The following is a 17,933-nucleotide window of genomic DNA, read 5'->3' on the forward strand; positions in this document are numbered from 1 at the left end:
GCGAGCGAGCAAACACATCACAGCAGAATGTGTTCATTCGTTATGTTGGATGTTTAGTGCATTAATTAGACAATAGCAAATGAAGCCGCGGCTGTTCCCGGCTCCTCATTGGCCCTCGCCAAATTGCTCCGACTGAACAATTACACATAATCGATCACGGGATAAATGATTCGTGGAAGATGAATAGGCCACAGATTGGGGGACCTGGGCACCTTGACTTTGGGGGCTCAATTGAAATTGATGAAAGACGCTGAAGCGGGGGTTCGTCAGTTGGGGTCTACCAATAGGGAGGTGTTGGAACTCGCTCAAAAGGAGGGATCAATATTTTAGGCAGAAGCCTCGTGGCTCCGCGGTGAAGGAATGTGTTTGCTGACTGCGGCGCGAATGGCCTCCGACAGGGCTGTTGCCATGGAGACCCCTGTGCTGGATGTAGCGTTCTGCGTGGCGGCATGTTGCATGTAAAAATCCAAAATGGGGATCTCCGTAACTACCGGGTGTTGTGTGTTTGCGTTTTTACAAACTGCCGGTACCGACCAATAGCAGGTTAGGGGATTACAAATAAATGCATTGATTTATTCAGTGGCTTTTCATTGATATCCCCCCCCAGTACCCCCCCCCCCCCCCAGTACCCCCAGTACCCCCCCCCACCGTCTGCTGGTGTTGGTTGTTTATGGTCAGCCGTTGGCGTCGTACCGCCTCCGACTGTATTTCAGATCCGCTATCTATCACCGCAAGATGCTCGCACAACTGACAGTAAATTGCTCCGAATCAGATTTTATTTGCCAAGGTTGCCATCCATCCCGAGCCCGGACAAGAATTACACACTGGTGGGAGGCGAGGATGGGGCGGGAGGGAGGGGAGGGGGAGGGTCTGGGTGGGGGTGTGGATGGTGTGGACGTTTCATTAGACGTACGACCCCAATGTCCACGCGGACCTGGTGCCCCACGCGTCTTCCGAGCGACGCCGGTCCTCCCTGTAATTATCCTCCTACGATAACAACCCCTGGTGTGATGAACACAAGGACGGCCCGGCCATTCAGGGTGTCAGAACCTCCCCCCCTGATGCCCCCCGCTCCCATGATGGAGGGAGCGAGCGTGGGAGAGAGAGAGGGGGCGAGGGAGAGAGAGAGGGGGCGAGGGAGAGAGAGAGGGAGAGGGGGAGAGAAAGAGAGAGAGAGGGAGAGGGGGAGAGAGAGAGGGAGAGGGGGAACGAGAGAGAGAGAGGGGGCGAGGGAGAGAGAGAGAGGGAGAGGGGGAGAGAGAGAGAGAGAGAGAGGGAGATGGGGAGAGAGAGAGGGTTAGGGGGAGAGAGAGAGGGAGAGGGGGAACGAGAGAGAGAGAGGGGGAAAGAGAGAGAGAGCGAGGGGGATGGGGAGAGAGAGAGAGAGGGAGAGGGGGAGAGAGAGAGGGAGAGGGGGAACGAGAGAGAGAGAGGGATGTGGAAAGGGAGAGAGAGAGAGACGGGGATGGGGAGAGAGAAAGAGAGTGAGGGGGGGAGAGAGACAGCCGTCTCCTCCCGCTGTAGACAGCATACTTCCAGGGCTGCAGCCAGAGCTTCAGTCAACAAGAGGGACCCACACCCCCTCTTCCCTCCATTATTTTCCTCCTTCTTTGTCAAGCGGCTGGAAACCGCAGTGTGACAGATGCCAGGCGTACGAGAGGGGCAGGGAGGGCGGGAGGGAGGGAAGGAGGGAGGGAGGAAGGAACAGGAGGAGTGTGGAGGACGACGAGGAGGAGATGGGTGGGTTTGGGGAATTGGGCGGGGGGATCAGGTTTGTGGAGAGATGAGCTTGGGGAAGGAAGAGAATAATGGGTGGAGGAACGTGGCAGGCAGCAGCGGCGGTAGAGGGAGAGGTGGAGGGGAGAGATGTATTACCCTATAAAAGTGCATGTGTCTGATGCCGAGCCATCAATTTGAACGACTCGCCTTCCCCCGAGGGCCTGTTTTGGCATTCAGCAACCCTCGGTGAGGGCTCTTAGCTTGTCAGGGCGGCAGTTCATTTGGACCCCCAACCCCCCCCCACCAACACCTCCAGCCCCATCCCCCCCCCCACACACACACACATCACAACCCCCTCGCTGTAGCAGCTCTGCTCATTAGAACCTGTGGCTCAGGGAGAGGCTGACTGCAGAGCACCCATTACCTGGCCCCATGTCCTGGGGGCTCAGCCCTTCCTCGTCCCCCCCTTCCCCCCCACCACCACCACCACCACCACCCGCGAGACACCTAGGCAGACACCCAGGAAGAGGAATATCCTCCAGGACTGACCCAGGATGCTAAGTGATGTGGTGTCTGTGTGTGTGTGTGTGTGTGTGTGTGTGTGTGTGTGTGTGTGTGTGTGTGTGTGTGTGTGTGTGTGTGTGTGTGTGTGTGTGTGTGTGTGTGTGTGTGTGTGTGTGAGAGACAGCGGGCTGGGCCATCCTGTTGGTTTACCTGTGTCCTGTTTGTCAGCATCCCCGTAGCAGCCCTGTTGTCCTTTGCGGTACGGGGTTAGATGGTAAACACACTAGTGGACACCCCTACTGCGGTAGACAACAGCAGACACTCCTCAATAGACTCCTCTTACTCCTCGAAACGTGGCCCTGAACTCCTCCTCTCTTCCCCGGCCCCGAGTAAAACAACAAACACAGCCATTTAACTTTTCCACATACGGCTTTCACCGCGGTCAGCAAACGACCCCCCCCCCCCCCCCCCCCCCCCCCCCCCCCCCCCCCCCTTGTTGCGAAGACTGCTCCTTGGCCTCTCCTCAGGCAGGGAGCCGGCTATCGTGCCAGCTTCCCCCCAGACAAAGGAGGCTAGCCCCCGTCTCTCCGGTTCTCATCCATGGCCCATCTGTGGCGCCCATGGTAACGAGCCTTTAGACGTGATTGTACAGTAAAGTGGCCCTAATGGTCTCCCTGCAGTCACCCATGACAGGTTAAAGTCTTAATGGACGCTTTTTATGGCTGCCCCCCCCCCCACACACACACACACACATCCTCCCTACCCCGTCCCTCCTTCCACTCCTCTATGGTCGTGCCCCCACCCACCCACGCCCCCGACGGAGGAGGAGCACAACACCTGTTAAATGGAGCCCTGCCGTCCCACAAGTGGCTGCAGGGATCAGGACGGAGAAGGGCGGCGAGGTCCTCTGACGTCCAATCAAATAAGATTTAGACCGTCTGGACGCCGCCGCACGCGGTGGATGGGAAAGCACAGCGCCAGTGCACCGGGTACCGCTAAATGAGGAGCTGTGTGGGAGTGTGCGATTGTGTGTGTGTGTGTGTGTGTGTGTGTGTGTGTGTGTGTGTGTGTGTGTGTGTGTGTGTGTGTGTGTGTGTGTGTGTGTGTGTGTGTGTGTGTGTGTGAGGAGGGGGGTGTTAGGGAGTCTGTCTGTGTGTGTGTGTGCAGAGTACACAACCGGAGGCATCCGTGGCTCTGCCTCACGTACTTTCCCAACACAATATGACAAAAACACAGCAGGGGGGGAGAGAGGAGACAAGCTGTTTGCCCGTAAGGAAAGCCAAGACTTTAGTTTTTTAGTCGCAGGAAGGAAAGTGTTTCCATACAGTATATTCGTCCTATGTCATCGCGTTTGTTATCGGTCACGCATTGCCAAGTCTTTTTCTATTCTTCTCCCTCACCCCCCCACCCCCAGCAACAGACTCACAAACATATACCCTTGCGTGCGCCGCAGACGAGGTGGTAGCATCCAAACAGATGTTTCGATTAGAGCTCCTTACGTCGGAACGCAGTTGATTGCCGTTGATGCGTTTGTTCGCCTCGCCTCTAGTGAAGGTGAAGTGACAGCTCTATCCCATCAGATCAGATAACACTTAATGAATCCCCCGAAGGGAAACTGGGGTGGTGCTGTGGTGGCCAAGAAAAGTTGACGAAAACAGTCCGATCTGTGGGAGATCCGTAGTTCTGTTTTGTTGTGGTGTTCAGCGGCCTTCAAACACCGGGTTCCTTTAGGTACGAGGATGCGGTGTACAAACATGACGAAACTGAACCAAATCCCAACGTGGCAGACATTACAACACAAAAGATAGTTTCAGAAATAAAATAGATGTAAAAAGTGGGACCACAACAGCGATTAAAGACAGATGAAGCTAACGACTGTATGACGCAATGTTTATTCCATGGCTCCCTTTCATGGTCAATGTTCTGCCCCCTCCCTCCCCCCCCAGCCGCCCGGGACTGCTCAACGCCAGCGACCCAGGGTACCCCTGGCTGGCCGACTCCTGGCCCGCCACCAGCCTGCCCGTCAACAGCGGCTCCGGGGGGCCCAACGACCTCAGCAACTTCGGCCGGGGAGGTGAGTGACCGCCGAGGGCCATCCATGTTTTCCGGATCGGGAACCAGAACCGGGATCTTCCTTTCCCCTCTTTTGTACAACGGCGTTTTGTGCATGTTCCTGTGACATGCCTTGTGATTTGTGTACCCGTGTACGCGTGTTTGAATATACATTTGTCTACGGCGTGAGAGGACGAGTCGAGCGTTACCGACGGTTACCCCCATCCCCCCCCACCAACCCCCACCCGTATGTCTTCGGGGCTGAGTAATGGGTGGGCATGGTGTCTTGTCACACACTGAAGAAGAGGAGAGGGAAGAGGCAGTGGTGGGTTTAATAGGTGGTGGGCGGGGCTGGGATGGAATGGAGGCAGAAGGGAGGGACAGTGGTGTGCATAGGGGGTGGGCGGGGCTAGTATCAAATAGGGGGGCGGGGGGGGGGGGGGGGGGGGGGGGGGGGGGGGGTTGAACATGGGGTTGGGTGGGGCTGGGGGGGAGGGCCATGGATGTGGGGTGTGTGTGTAGAGAGAGTAAAAGATGGTCCTGGTCAGCCAGTCGTGAAGGACAGGCGCAGCTTGACTGGCGCAGATGCGGACGCTTCCTCCACGGCTGTACATCATCTCCCCTTGGCTGGGCATGCAAACCACACCGCCGCGCACGGCAGGCCCGGAGCCGCCGCTTCCTTCCTGTACACACATACACACAAACGCGCACACACACACACACATGCACACACACGCGCAGAGTGGCGGTGTTATTGCCTCACGTGCATGGAGATGAGGATGGAAAGGAGAGGGAGAGAGAGAGAAAAAATGAAAGAGAGAGAAGGGTTTGAAACGCATGAATAAAACGGGATGGATTTTTCTTTAGCAGTGGGATGGAAATGTTAAGTGTTCAGGGATGAGCTGACCTGGAAGCTGCGTGTGTCGCAGACTGTTATTCTCTGGAGAATCCCTCGTGGGAGTCGCACATCCGTGACCTCTGGGTCATCCTGGCCGGATGCAGAGCTGCTAATTAGGTTTTTTGGGCTCTTATTCTATCCTGAGACCCGACCATGTGTGTTGATGTCTCGGATCTCCCTCTGTTCCCTGGTCACTCATTTAGAAGACACTTTTATCCAAACCCCAATTGAGTGAGGAGTTGGTGAATTCATACGCATGTTATTGTGGAGCAAGTCCATCCAACATTAAAACCACTGCACTTTTATTCTTTATTCTTATCTTCTTTGTACTTCTTACACACCATCTATTCTTCAGCCCCAAGCACACGGCCCTGTTGGTACAGACATGAAACAATAGTTTTGAAAGCGCGCGTCTGAAATAGACCTAGCAAATGATGGTTGACGAATGACAAACACAGCCCCGTTGCATATATACACAACGCTCTGCTCTGTTCAAACAACACAGTATATATTATTCGCTCGGCCCATGCTATAAGTAAGAACCAAAACACACGCTCAGTAGTCTTTGGCCCTCACACCTCTCCCTCCCCCTCCTCCTGACTCCTCAGACCTCCCCAACGGCCAGAGCGACAAATCGGGCACCATGCTTTCGGACGGAGCCATCTACAGCAGCATCGACTTCACCACCAAGGCCAACTACAACAGCCCCGGCCAGGCGTCCCAGGCCACGCCCTACGCCACCACCCAGATCCTCCACTCCAGCAGCATCCACGAGCTGGCGGTGGAGCTGCCCGAGGCCCAGTGGAAGGCCTCGCTCCAGGCCAAGCAGGAGATGGCCAACCTGGGCTACTCGCTGCCCGACAAGAACTCCTGCAACAACAGTAAGTCCCCCGGCGGTGCAGAGGGGAACATGAATGGATGGGTTGGATACCGGAGAGGTGGATGCATGTGTCTCCTGTTTGATTTGTTGAACCGTAGAGACTTGTAATATGGGATTTTCCGTCCTCTGGAAAACTACTCCTTCACAACCACGAACGCGACGGTGGGTTTCTGGGGGTACTTTGATGTACGTACGTCTGCTGGTACACAGCGGTGTTTATCGTTATTTTAACCCCCAAGTGAACGCTATGTTGGTTACCTTGCAGGGCTGAAAAAGACACGTATAAACAGCAAATGCAGCCTTTATTAACGCATTTTATGCTGCTCTATCCGCTCTTACCTTGAGGGGAAGCAGCGTTCGTGTTGGCTTCCAACGTAGTTCTCCCTCAGCTAAACTCGGAATACCTCTGGGCCTCTGCTGAATAAAGGAAATAATCCCATTTAATGAGGCTGGATTTGAAGATGGATGTTTTTTTAACCCCATGAAAAGATATAGTATTATAGTCTGGGTCTGCCTCGGTTTATATAATATCTATTTTTATGATCTCATCTTGCTACAGACCAAAACAGATTAATTCATTTTAACAGAGCCAGTCCAAAGCAAGAATTCTTTGAAACTGCTTCTCTAAATCAGACTTGCCTTGTTTTAAGCAGTTGGATTATATGCCATTAAATATGATTATATCTCTGACTAAGTAAAGCAATTAATTCAGTTCTTTGCCTTTTAAAAGATTAAAGACACTTTGCTCTTTGAATAATGTAATCTGTTTTATTTCGTCTACTTTGGACGATATCGCTAGTCCAAAAAATAAGATCAATGGATATATATCTAAGTAAACCTAAAAGTATATTTGATCGCAGAAAAAACCTGCTGCATGTCCGTTGCTCTAACTGCATGTCTGCATGTGCTTATGCTTACTGCCGGTCACCTGACGCCACTGTCATGTTTTTGCCCCCCTCCCCTCTCCCTTTAACCCTCCACTATAGCACTCCTTTTCATGCCCGACTACCGATTGGCAGATGGATTGTCAAATAGAATACCACACAACCAATCACAAGATTTCAGCACCACCAGCTCTCACAACAGCTCAGAGCGAAGTGGCAGCCTCTCAGGTGGGTCTTCTGACGCGGCGTGGATAAAAACTGGGGTCATCTCCGTGGCGACACCGCTTGGCTTCATCACTGATGTCTTAATGGCTTGATTGATCCCTTAATTGCATGTGCAAGCCACTCATCCTGTCAATGTTTAAGTCCACCCCCACCAATAATATGCTTTTGCTCACCTCAATCTCAAAATGCTTTGGGTCCGGATTAATTATATATTGTGGAACAGCAGGAATTTAGCCAATTATGCTGTTTTTGCCAATCTTGATGTGTTTGTGTGTATGTGTGTGTGTGTGTGTGTTAAGATGTTAAGCCATGATAGGTTACAATTAGATAATGGAGCTACAATCTGTGTGCAACAAAGGAAAAGTCTATTTGTTTTGCGTGGTCTGTTGAAGATATAAACACAGACTCTGATACTGGGTCCCGGCCAGGGCTGGAGGGTCTGGACCGGCCTTGTGGTTCTCTGCTGCTTAACAGAGCAGAGAGAGACAGAGAGAGAGAGAGTGACAGAAGGAGAGAGAAAGAGAGAGACAGAGAGAGAGTCAAGAGGGAGACAGAAGGAGAGCGAAAGAGAGAGAGCAAGACAGAGAAAGAGAGAGAGGGAAATAGAGAGAAAGGGAGAGAGAGACAAAGAGGGAGAGGGCAGGAGCGAGAGAGAAGGACAGATAGAGAGGGAGAAGGAGAGACGCAGAACGAGAAGGAAATGGAGAGAAGTGGAGAGAGGGAGAGCGAGGCCCAGCCGTCGCCACTAACACATCAGCCATCATAGACGCTTGGCTGGATAAAGGGGTGAAAAATACCTCCCCCTTTTCTTCTTCCCCCCTCTCCCACTAATGGCGGCCAGCCACACTCAAAGCCGTGTTCGGAGAATTACAATGTCATTCGTAGGACACGGAGGCAGATCTCCACCACCGCCCGCACCACCCTCCTCCGCTGTCCCCTGTAATCATGTTACATGCTCGGGGCCCTTAACGGGGCCCTCGCTCCTCCCTGAGCCCGGTACGCAGCCTGCTGGGTGCTCTGTGACAGGCCTGGACTGTGGGGCCTCCTCACAGGTTAATGAAGGCGCTTGACAGAGGTCAGCCCAAGACATACACATCATTAACGGCAGACTTCCTTCGTCCGCAGCGAGGCCCGCTGAAGTTTTCGCAAAACCAAAGTGCGGAGTCAAATCGGATGGATCGGCCCCCCTTATTATTTCACTTGGGTGGGAGGATTTCGGATGATTAGGCCATTGCCCCGCACTACCCACCTGTAGGTTAACGTTTGGATCCGCACCTCATTTGAAGACGCGAGCGCAGGCACACAACAGGAGCGTGGACTAGAAAGAGACTGCATTAATAAATATATGGGTGGATGCTAATAATAATGAATGAACGCTTCAAACGCTCTATTCTTTAGATGTCTTGTAGTCATATTCTGCAATGCATAGATTTTCGTCCTCCTTCTCTTCTTCTTCCTCGTCGTCTTCTTCTCCATATCTCGGTGTTCAACCGTGCAAATTATTCCCCTTTATTCAGGACAGCTTCCAGTAACAGAGACTTTGCACCAGCTGAGCTGTAATTTGCGCTTCATCTAAAAGTGAAGCGTTTGAAGTAGAAAGTTGGTGCTCCGACGGTGGTTCTTCTGCCTCCGAGGATAGGGAAGAAATAATGACTGTCAGGTCTGAAAGAGAGAGGGAGAGGTTGATAAAACCGAAGCAGAAATAGCTTCTTTCAAGGCAGCCATGATTTCCACTGGGGGATTTGTGGTGCTGTTTGTTAAAGCGATCTCAGAATGGCAGTGAGAGAGGGCGAGAGAGAGGGCGAGAGAGAGGGCGAGAGAGAGGGCGCCAGAGAGGTGGTAATCTGCATGTTCGCTATGGGGGCGTTCTCGTGGTGTTGCTGCGAGGCTGGCCTCCCCTATGCTCTGAGGTACGGTTAGGTCGGAGCTATGGTTGAGGTCCAGCAGGAAACCGAGACGGTGTAGTTCCTGTAAACCCGCAGCCGCAGCCTCTTCCACAATTGTAATTTGCGTTATCCAATCCAGTGATTTACTATCTCCTCCTTTATTTTAAAAAAGCGAGCTCAAGGGAACACCACTGGTCAGTGATCTGGACACCGATTGCTACTGCCGTTCAGTCCACTTGGCCCCGCTTCTGATTGGCTGCCGGCCCTCTTCTCCTTCGCTCTCCCTCCCCGATCGCTGCCTTTCATCCGTGAACGTCGGCGAAACCCAAGGAAAACAAAGCAGCCCTGCAGTTAAAGTCTGGGAGTGTCCCGACCTGAAATATAAATAACCCAAACTCCGGGCTCCGCATTTAGTATTAGCTCCTCTCAGAGCGGAGCCCCAGTTTTGTGGGCGGCGGAAGATGTGTATGGCCTGTCCAGCTGCCAGCCCCCACTGTCTGCTGCTTTTCTTTGTCCTGATTTCCTCTGAATTCTCCATATCTGGAGGGGGGCGAGGGAAGACGTTCAGCTCCATTCGTGCGTTTCCCTGAAGAGGCTCATTTACAATATTGATGGCCGGAGTTGTGTAGCGGTGGAGGCCGAGGTGGTGGGGTTGGAGGGGGGGGGGCAGTTGTGATTAAACAGTCACGTCAGCACGCCTTTTATTGGTAAAAGTCGAGCGGCGCCCCGAGGTGCGATTAGGAAACCCAATTACCTTCACACTAGACTTACACAGTGGAGCCTCCTGCCGCCAGCGGGCCCGCACATTTTCCCCTTATTACTCCTATTCTTTATCAATCTTGGCCTGACAAGTCTCTCTTCCGCCCCGCGCCCCCTCACACTTCCTCGGCCCTCGGTGGATCCCTAAGCGGCCGTCCCGCCGGTTGAGATGGGTCTCCTGTTCTGGACCGAGCTGACGCTGGTGTTTTAGGGGAAAGCGATACTTGTATACAAAGCTGTAGTAGTGTTTGCCTTAACATTCTGCGTTCACAATTCTACAACTCTACTATAATGTGTGTAGATTTTAATAAAGAAAAAGACTTAGTTATTATTGTCTGTTTCACATTTCCTGTCAGGGATAAATAGGTTGAATCCTATCTGAGAAGGAATCCATCTTTTTTATGTTCCGAGAGTTATGATTCAACGATTCATTGAGTCTCTCTGTAGCGTCACCAAGGCGTGGCTACGGCAGAACATTCCCAGCATGCATCAGCCCTTCACCCTGCTCACTCCGACACGGTAGTTCATCTCCAGCCGGGGCAGGCTGGACAGGGTTCACCAGATGACACCGTGTGACACACACACACCACATGCACGCTTCCTTTCCCTGGGATCAGCTTTTCTTTTTCCGCTGCTCTGGGAGACTGGGTTGATTACAGGCCTCTGGCAGTGGCAGGCTAACCAACAGATGACAGACAAAGAGATCTTTTTTTCGGTGACGGCGGCTGTGGGAATCTTCTGGATATAGATGTGAGGTGTTGCTTGGCAGAGCAGGGCCGTGTGGCTCGCCACGAAGGGATTCACAGATGCAAATTTTCCGACGCGCATTACCTCAGCGTACGCTAACGTACGCCGAGACATAGGTTGCGGGAAATAACATGGTCACCGACATTTACACGGGAAGCATAGCGTTTCTTGTGTTCGCCTTTTTACTTATAATTATGTGGACGATTTCATGCATTTGAAATATATTATAATCAGACACCTGCAGGCAGCCCGTCCTTATTTCTTTACACACATCAATGGCAGAAAATAAATCGCAAAGATGTAAACACGGAGTCAGCTGAAAATGAGTTATACAAAAGCGAATGCTAATATGAAACGGGAAGGGGAAGCAGCTATAATTCTTTGCCGCACACCTTGCTGCAGTGATGTGCTTTTCTTCTTTATGATGATGGTGAGATGCTTTTCCTTCATACTTAACACTGCCATTACTTAACTTAACACTTGGTCGCCTAGCGACCGGCCAACCGTAGCAGTTAAGCTGTGGTTCGCAATCACATTTCCATTGAAAGTTACACCTTCTCATCTCAACGTAATGACTGGTATTTGGATTTATTTCCAGGGAATCACCACATACACTCTTATATGCTTCTGTGAATTCAAGTCAAAACGCATGAAGAAAAAAGAACGGGCTTCACCCACACGCAGACTCGTATATAAACCCCCCTGTATTGACCGGGTCACATCGGCTGGCAGATTTATAGAGATGTAATGTGGCACAGTGAGGAGAAGCCGGTGTTGGAGGGCACACGGAGCAGTGGTGGGAATGGATGGCGCTGGAGGGTTCTGTGGTGTAATAACGGAAACGACGTTGGTAATAGACCCTCAGTGAATTCCATTAGGGGTCCGGGTTTATTATGACCGCCGCGTCGGACTGAGATATTTCATTGTGGAACCCCGAAGCCTTGCGTGAAAGGGGAAGGGGTGGGGTGCACTCACTGAGGGATGGGTGGAGCACAAAGGTCTGATTCCATCCCTCCACCCCTCCGAGTCCTTACACCCTTACACATAAAGGCGGTGTATCCAGTTTCTATGGAGATCTCAGGCTGCTCAGCCTTGTCAATCAATAGGAAGAGGCTTTAATCGGGTAGCCTTCAGACTGCTCGCCGACGTGCCGACAAGAAAGGCAGAGGCCATTCAAGTTTTGTGTACACGTGTGTGTTTTTTCATGTGTGCGTTGTTTGAAATCGTGTGTACAGAATTTCTAAACAGGGTTTTGCTCAAATGCAGTTTAAATTTATGTTCACTGCTTTACTCTGCGAGCGTGTGTGTGTGTGTGTGTGTGATGAATCGGCGTTGTTTAGAATTCCCATTTGTTTCTCCCAGATTGAAAACAGTGCGTGCATGCGCACTCACACACACACGCACACACACACACGGCACACTCACTCTGCGCACCAATTGATTTATTCTCAACGCGTGTTTTATGTCCTTTTTGAATTTCATTTTTTGGTTTATTAAACCCTCGTCTGGTCGTTTCTCCTCCGAAGGCGGGAAAGGAGGAGGCAAGAAGAAGAAAACCAAGCCGGGTTCCAAACCCACCAAAGCCAACGGCTCCAACTGGGCCAACGTCCCCCTGCCCCCGCCCCCCGTCCACCCTTTGCCGGGCACGGAGATGGACCACTACCCCAACGACCACCACGACGGGGGAGGGTGAGCCGGCAGCACGCACGCCCCAACACGCGGCTGGAGACAGCTCCAGAGACTGGCTCGCTCAGACGTCCTTCAGGGTAAACCTGAAGGAGCTGGGAGATTGGAAAACATGTTCATTGTTGCACATGTTGTTCTCCTCACAAGCAGCTGCTCCTGCGCACGCACACGCACGCACACGCGCACACGTACACACACGTATGCAAACACATACATACGCACGCATACACCTCTCTTAGACCAGTGTTAGGCATGAGAATATGAAAACAATTATACTGGTCAAGTGGCCCACTGGTTGAAAGGACAAATGGGATTTACTTCCATATTCCGATTGAAGAAAAATGGAGTGATAGATGCTTGCCTTCAGGGATATTTATGCGCATTAATATACATTAAACAGTATCAGCACCGTTCTCTTTAATACAATACAAAAGTACATCCATTTTGTTTTACAACACATATGTTGGAAAGATATGAGAGTATAAAACATTTCCTTAACCAAAGCATCAAACCTGCGGATAATCGCACAATCCCTTGATCTCGTCTAGGAGGGAGAAAAAACCCTGATGTGGAACCACCACAAATGGTTCAGTTTAAACCATTTACTGATTTCCACACATGAAAGACAATCTCCATAAGCTAGGAGAGACACAGTCGAGGTAAAGTCGAGGTGTGGGATTTTACTTCTTTCCCACACATTATGAACTTCAAGTTTACACAAAGCCAAAGCCTACAGTGTATTTGGTTCAGCATAGACAGAGAGAGTGTGTATGTAGATGCGCTGTCCTCTAGTGTCTACATCCAATACAGGAGTCTCATCCTTTTTAATAGGCTCTCTGGTAAATGAAGAGACCCGTGCACAGTAAATCTACGGCCACGCTTAATGGCGGCAGATTAAAACAGTTATGTCCTATGGAGTGTGCACTGACAAATTTCCTTAATGAATATTTTTTATGGCCAGTATTATTTCAGCATGTATAAGCACAGCCAGTGCAGGCTACGGCGGCTCCGTCGGCTCCGTTATTCCCTCCATGGATCCCCTCTGCTGAAAGTTATCAAGGTCGCAACGTGTCCGCCGTGTCTCCGAGAGATTCTTCGGCCGTGTATTCCAGTCTTCTCCCTTTGTGTTTCCCCGCCTCTCGTCTCTGTCCGCCCTACTGTCGCAGACATCGATGTTAGCCCTGGCCTTTAGTCTCCTGCTCTAGATCCACACTTGTACTCCGACGTGATGCATTATAAATTGATTCGACACGCTGAATAATGTAAAACACCGGTTTGTCTTGGGCGACCTCCCTGACTCCTTCCATTCGAAGACACGCGTCCATTTCCAACCACGCTATCGTCCTCGTCCCACACTGACCCTGTGTCCTCCCCCGCCGCCGCCCCCCCCAGGTACGAGAGCGACGGCTGGGGTCCCACCATGCCGGTGCAGACCTACCTCCACCAGGGCATGGAGGACGAGCTGGAGGAGGAGGAGGAACGGGTGCCCACCCCTCCGGTGCGGGGCGTGGCCTCGTCGCCGGCGGCCGTGTCCTTCGGCCAGCAGTCCACGGCCACGCTCACGCCCTCGCCCCGCGAGGAGATGCAGCCCATGCTGCAGGCCCACCTGGACGAGCTGACCCGGGCCTACCAGATGGACATGGCCAAGCAGGCGTGGTGAGTCCCCCTCTGAACGTGCTCGGACGCTGGGTCGGGGGGGTCGGATGGTGGCTTTGTATCCAACTGCAACCTCGACATCATAATGTGGTTATGATGCTTGACGTGTATGTTGTTTACGGAGTTTGTGCCGTTATGGAACGAGGAGAGAGACAGAAAGGTGGTTTGAGAGAGAGAAAGAGAATGACATGTAGCATCGGACTATAGATCCTTTATTGACTGTTTTCCTGGAATAGTTAAAAGTTTTGAACGGTAAAGAATGTCGTGCAAGTAATTGCAGTTCTAGTGTGTTTGACCGGTGCTCCTCATAGTCACTTTCTGACAGAAGTAACAGAATCGGTGGTCGTGATCATTACAGTGCGAGTACCAACATAGACCCCCGTACAGATGCAGTTTCCACCGTATGCTATTTATATAGGCTGCAGTCGCTACGGTTTATTATACTCCTCTCTCTCTCCCAACAATTCATCCATTCCCCTTTGGTATTCTCACACATGACACCTGTGCATTGAGGCGTTGTGCGCTGCAGATGTGCCCATTAATCATTTCATTTTAATAGGCCCGTGCAACCACTTAGTTTACTGCTTCTGTTTACTCCCCTGCACCCCTCCCTGCCTTGGAGCGACAGCGCTCGCTCCCCAGGCCGCCGACGTTGTTACACAGCCCCCCCCCCCCTCCCCCCGTATTGTCCCGCTCCTTCTCATGCAAGTCAGATTCAGGGCCGTGCTTCAGCCTGTTCGCACAGACAGAGGGAAGGAATGAGCGAGGGGCGTTCATTCGTAACAGTGCGGGGGCTGCAGAGAGGGGGGGGGGAGAGAGAGGTACGGGAGATGTCACGGTTCTCGGTAATGACTACGTTGGTTCTAAAGAAGCGTCTTCGACATCGGGGTAGAGGGGGGGGGGGGGGGGGGGGGCGGGGGGGGACCCGCCAGTAATTACGAGAGGAAGTCTCGCCGCAGACCACCGCCGTGTCACAAAAAACGACAAAAAAAACAACAACAAACGCGTGCGACGTCCCGGAGCCGGCCCCTCGGCTGACAGCGGCGTGGAGACCCGCGGGCGGGTGAGGGATCGGCGCGCGTCGACAGGCCTTGGAGGCGCGCCTTTTGTGTCTGCGGCGTACAGCTGCAATTAGCGGGTCATTATGTGTTAGCAGGCGAGCGGCAGGCGCGGGTGGAAATGCGTCGGAGCGCTCCGAATGTATTCAGAGGGCTGAATGCGGACGGGCGCTCTAAAATCTGCCTGACAGTTTCATATAAAGGTTTTTTTTTTTTTTTTTTCAAATGCCGTCTCGTCGAGATGTCATCTTTTTTTTCGGGTTTCTGCCTCTCGGCATATTTCACCGCACCGGTCGACGACGTCTCGCCGCTGCCAGCTCAACCCTGCCGAGAAAAATAACAAAAAAAAGTAACGTATTTTCCATCTTTGAATTTCTCGGCAGGCACATGCAGGGGGGCTCTCTGCCGCCCCCCCAGGCCCCGGCCCCCCCGGTGGGCTACGTCTCCAGCACCCTGGTGTCGGACCTGGAGACGGACCTGGCTGACGATGACGAGGAGGAAGAGGAGGAGGAGGAGGAAGAGGAGGAGGACGAGGGCTACGGGGTCAGGCATCACCGTGGCATCGAACACACGCCGGGCTCCAGCATGGACAACCTGGACAGCTCCGTCACAGGTGAGGCCCCAAGTACAACGCTAAGGACGTGACTCCGGCCCTGGTCACATCCCCCAACCCTGATTTAAATACCCCTCCAACCCTGATTTAAATATATTTTCAGTTGACTATTTAGTCCTTTAGAAGATGGTTTCATGCAAAGCAACTTAAAGTGAATTTAAAATGTCTTATTTTATTATTTATGTGCAGATTGGGCTAAAGCATCACTTTTACTGGTAGCAGAGATGCTTTAGCCCTCTGCTACCACAGGTGCCACAAGAACTGAACGAATTTTCCGTCTTAATTGTATTTTTCGGATCCACCCCATACTCCTCCAACCAACGTACCTCCGTCTGTTTAGTTTCTGTTGAAAATGGGAACAGTCTTTGCCTCCATTGTTAAGCCCTGCACACGATAAAAAGGCAAAAAAACTGTTCAAAGGCTTCGCACCAAACACACGGCCGCCCAGGACATGTTCTCTTGGAGGCCTGTCTTGTGCTAATTCGATAATTGGTGTGCTAATGTGGGTGAACATGCCTCCTAAATACGCCCCAATCGAGACTTCTAAGCATTTTGGTTGCAGACCTGGGGGGCGGGGGGGGGGGGATTTACAATTCTTCCTCCAGGAAAAGAGATAAGAAAGTCCCATGAATTTTAAGCAGAAGCGTGAGGGTGGAGGAGAATTAGGAGCACGGAGAGGCAGGGCGAGGGAGAGGGACTGTGATGTGAGTTGAAACACCCTGCCGAGGAACCGGCGACGCTCCTATCTCTCCCCGAGGACATTTTCAAATCCATTTCACGTACAGCATATTCCATTCCGGTCTGGGGGCAGGATTTCCATTTTTACAACTCACCGGAAGCTTTTTACCGCCGTCTGTCGGAGGGGACACGCCACAGACATGACTAGAATGGTAGACGGCTTCGGTCAGGCCCCTGATGTCCCCCGACCGAAGCCGGTGATGGCTGCCTTATAACACCACAGCAGTGCCCTCCACGGCCGGTCACTGAGAACCACCAGTCTAGGAGAGGAAGCGTTGGAACTGCTAGCAGAAGGCTAAGAACCGCGCGTTTCGGTGGGTGAAGCAGTGACAATAAACGCTCGTGTCCCGTTACACCGCGCTCCCACCAATCGCTGATACTGTAGGTATTTCCGTCTCGGACAGACGGAGGCGGTCGATGTCTGAAAATACTTTTTTCCTTTCCAAGCGATACGAGACGAGGAAAAGAGAGAGAGCAGAGAGAGAGAGAGAGAGAGAGAAGACAGCCAGACGACGGGAGTGGACCAGAGATAGGCTACAGCTGAGGAGAAAAGGGGAGGGAAGGGAAAGGGAATTAAAAGAAGAGGGGCAGAGCGTCTGACAGGCCTGTCGGCTGGCCCGTGGTGGCGGTGGTGGTGTCTGCTCCCCCTCCCTCCCTCCCCCCCCGGGGTGCAGCCTGCTGTGGGGCTGGGAGCTGGCGGTGACACCCTCGGCTCTGGCTGATATATTTGGAGGAATATATAAAGCAGCGACCAGGGGGCAGTAATCTGCCCCATCGCTCCCTGCACTGTATTACTCTGAACACAGCGCTATGTCTCCCTATCTGACTCCGCCCCTCGCTGGCCATCGCTCGACAGAGCAAGACGCGGCCCTCAGCACCGGGGTTAGGGGCGAGGGGGGAAGAGGAGGAATCGGAGGAGTTGGGAGAAGTGTTGGGAGATTTATGGCGGCCGCCATTTTACCAATGTTCGCCGAGAGGAGGAGGAGGAAAGGAGGGGGTTAGGAGGAGGTGGAGAAAGGGGCGGAGGTTAGGAGGAGGAGGAGGAGAAGGAGGAAGAGGAGAAGGGGGGGGAGGTGGGCGTAGTGGCATGTAGTGTAATCCCCTGCCAAGCGCCACTTGATACATTTTTCATTGTTTTAATAACATGGAAATAGGTCTGTTTTGTTAATGTTTCACCGAGGGCCGGTAAATCAAACATTTCCCCCCGGCGAGCGATCCGTGCCTCTGGGGGCCATTCGTCAGCCAGCCCGTCGTGTGCTGGGAGGCCCCCCGACGGCTCACTCCACGCTGGGAGATGATTAAAGACGCTCCCCAGCAGACACGTCTGAATCCTCCTGATCCGCTGGGTTTTTTCAGAGACGCACCGTGTCTTGCCTCCGCCACAAAGTCCTAGTGAGACCCGAGGTATTATCCACGCTTTAGTCTTCTGGAGATGCCAGGGGGGGGAGAGTGTCGGTATAGCCCGCAGCCTAGATGTTCCCGTCAGAGCTGACTGTTATGTCCACAGTTAGCTAAGAGCAAAAGGCTGTTCAGGGCTATTACCCGGCCATAAAAACGTAGCCAGGCTTTGCGGGGAGTGGGGGTCACGTATCTCGGCGGCGGGGCCGGTGGAGAGACGCCCACTCGTC

At 52.6% G+C, this 17,933-nt stretch overlaps 1 protein-coding gene across 1 annotated transcript in view; it reads left to right on the forward strand.

Annotated features, from left to right (window-relative positions):
- robo2 (roundabout, axon guidance receptor, homolog 2 (Drosophila)) overlaps positions 1-17,933 on the forward strand; it is a 79,876-nt gene that overhangs the window by 52,346 nt on the left and 9,597 nt on the right. Inside the window, exons 22-27 of the mRNA XM_056610423.1 lie at positions 4,170-4,297; positions 5,782-6,054; positions 7,040-7,165; positions 12,081-12,243; positions 13,633-13,896; positions 15,338-15,567. Coding sequence (XP_056466398.1) covers positions 4,170-4,297; positions 5,782-6,054; positions 7,040-7,165; positions 12,081-12,243; positions 13,633-13,896; positions 15,338-15,567 — 1,184 coding nt within the window. The remainder of the gene's footprint in view (positions 1-4,169; positions 4,298-5,781; positions 6,055-7,039; positions 7,166-12,080; positions 12,244-13,632; positions 13,897-15,337; positions 15,568-17,933) is intronic.

This window comes from Gadus chalcogrammus, chromosome 16, assembly GCF_026213295.1.
Source record: "Gadus chalcogrammus isolate NIFS_2021 chromosome 16, NIFS_Gcha_1.0, whole genome shotgun sequence".
NCBI lineage: Eukaryota > Metazoa > Chordata > Actinopteri > Gadiformes > Gadidae > Gadus > Gadus chalcogrammus.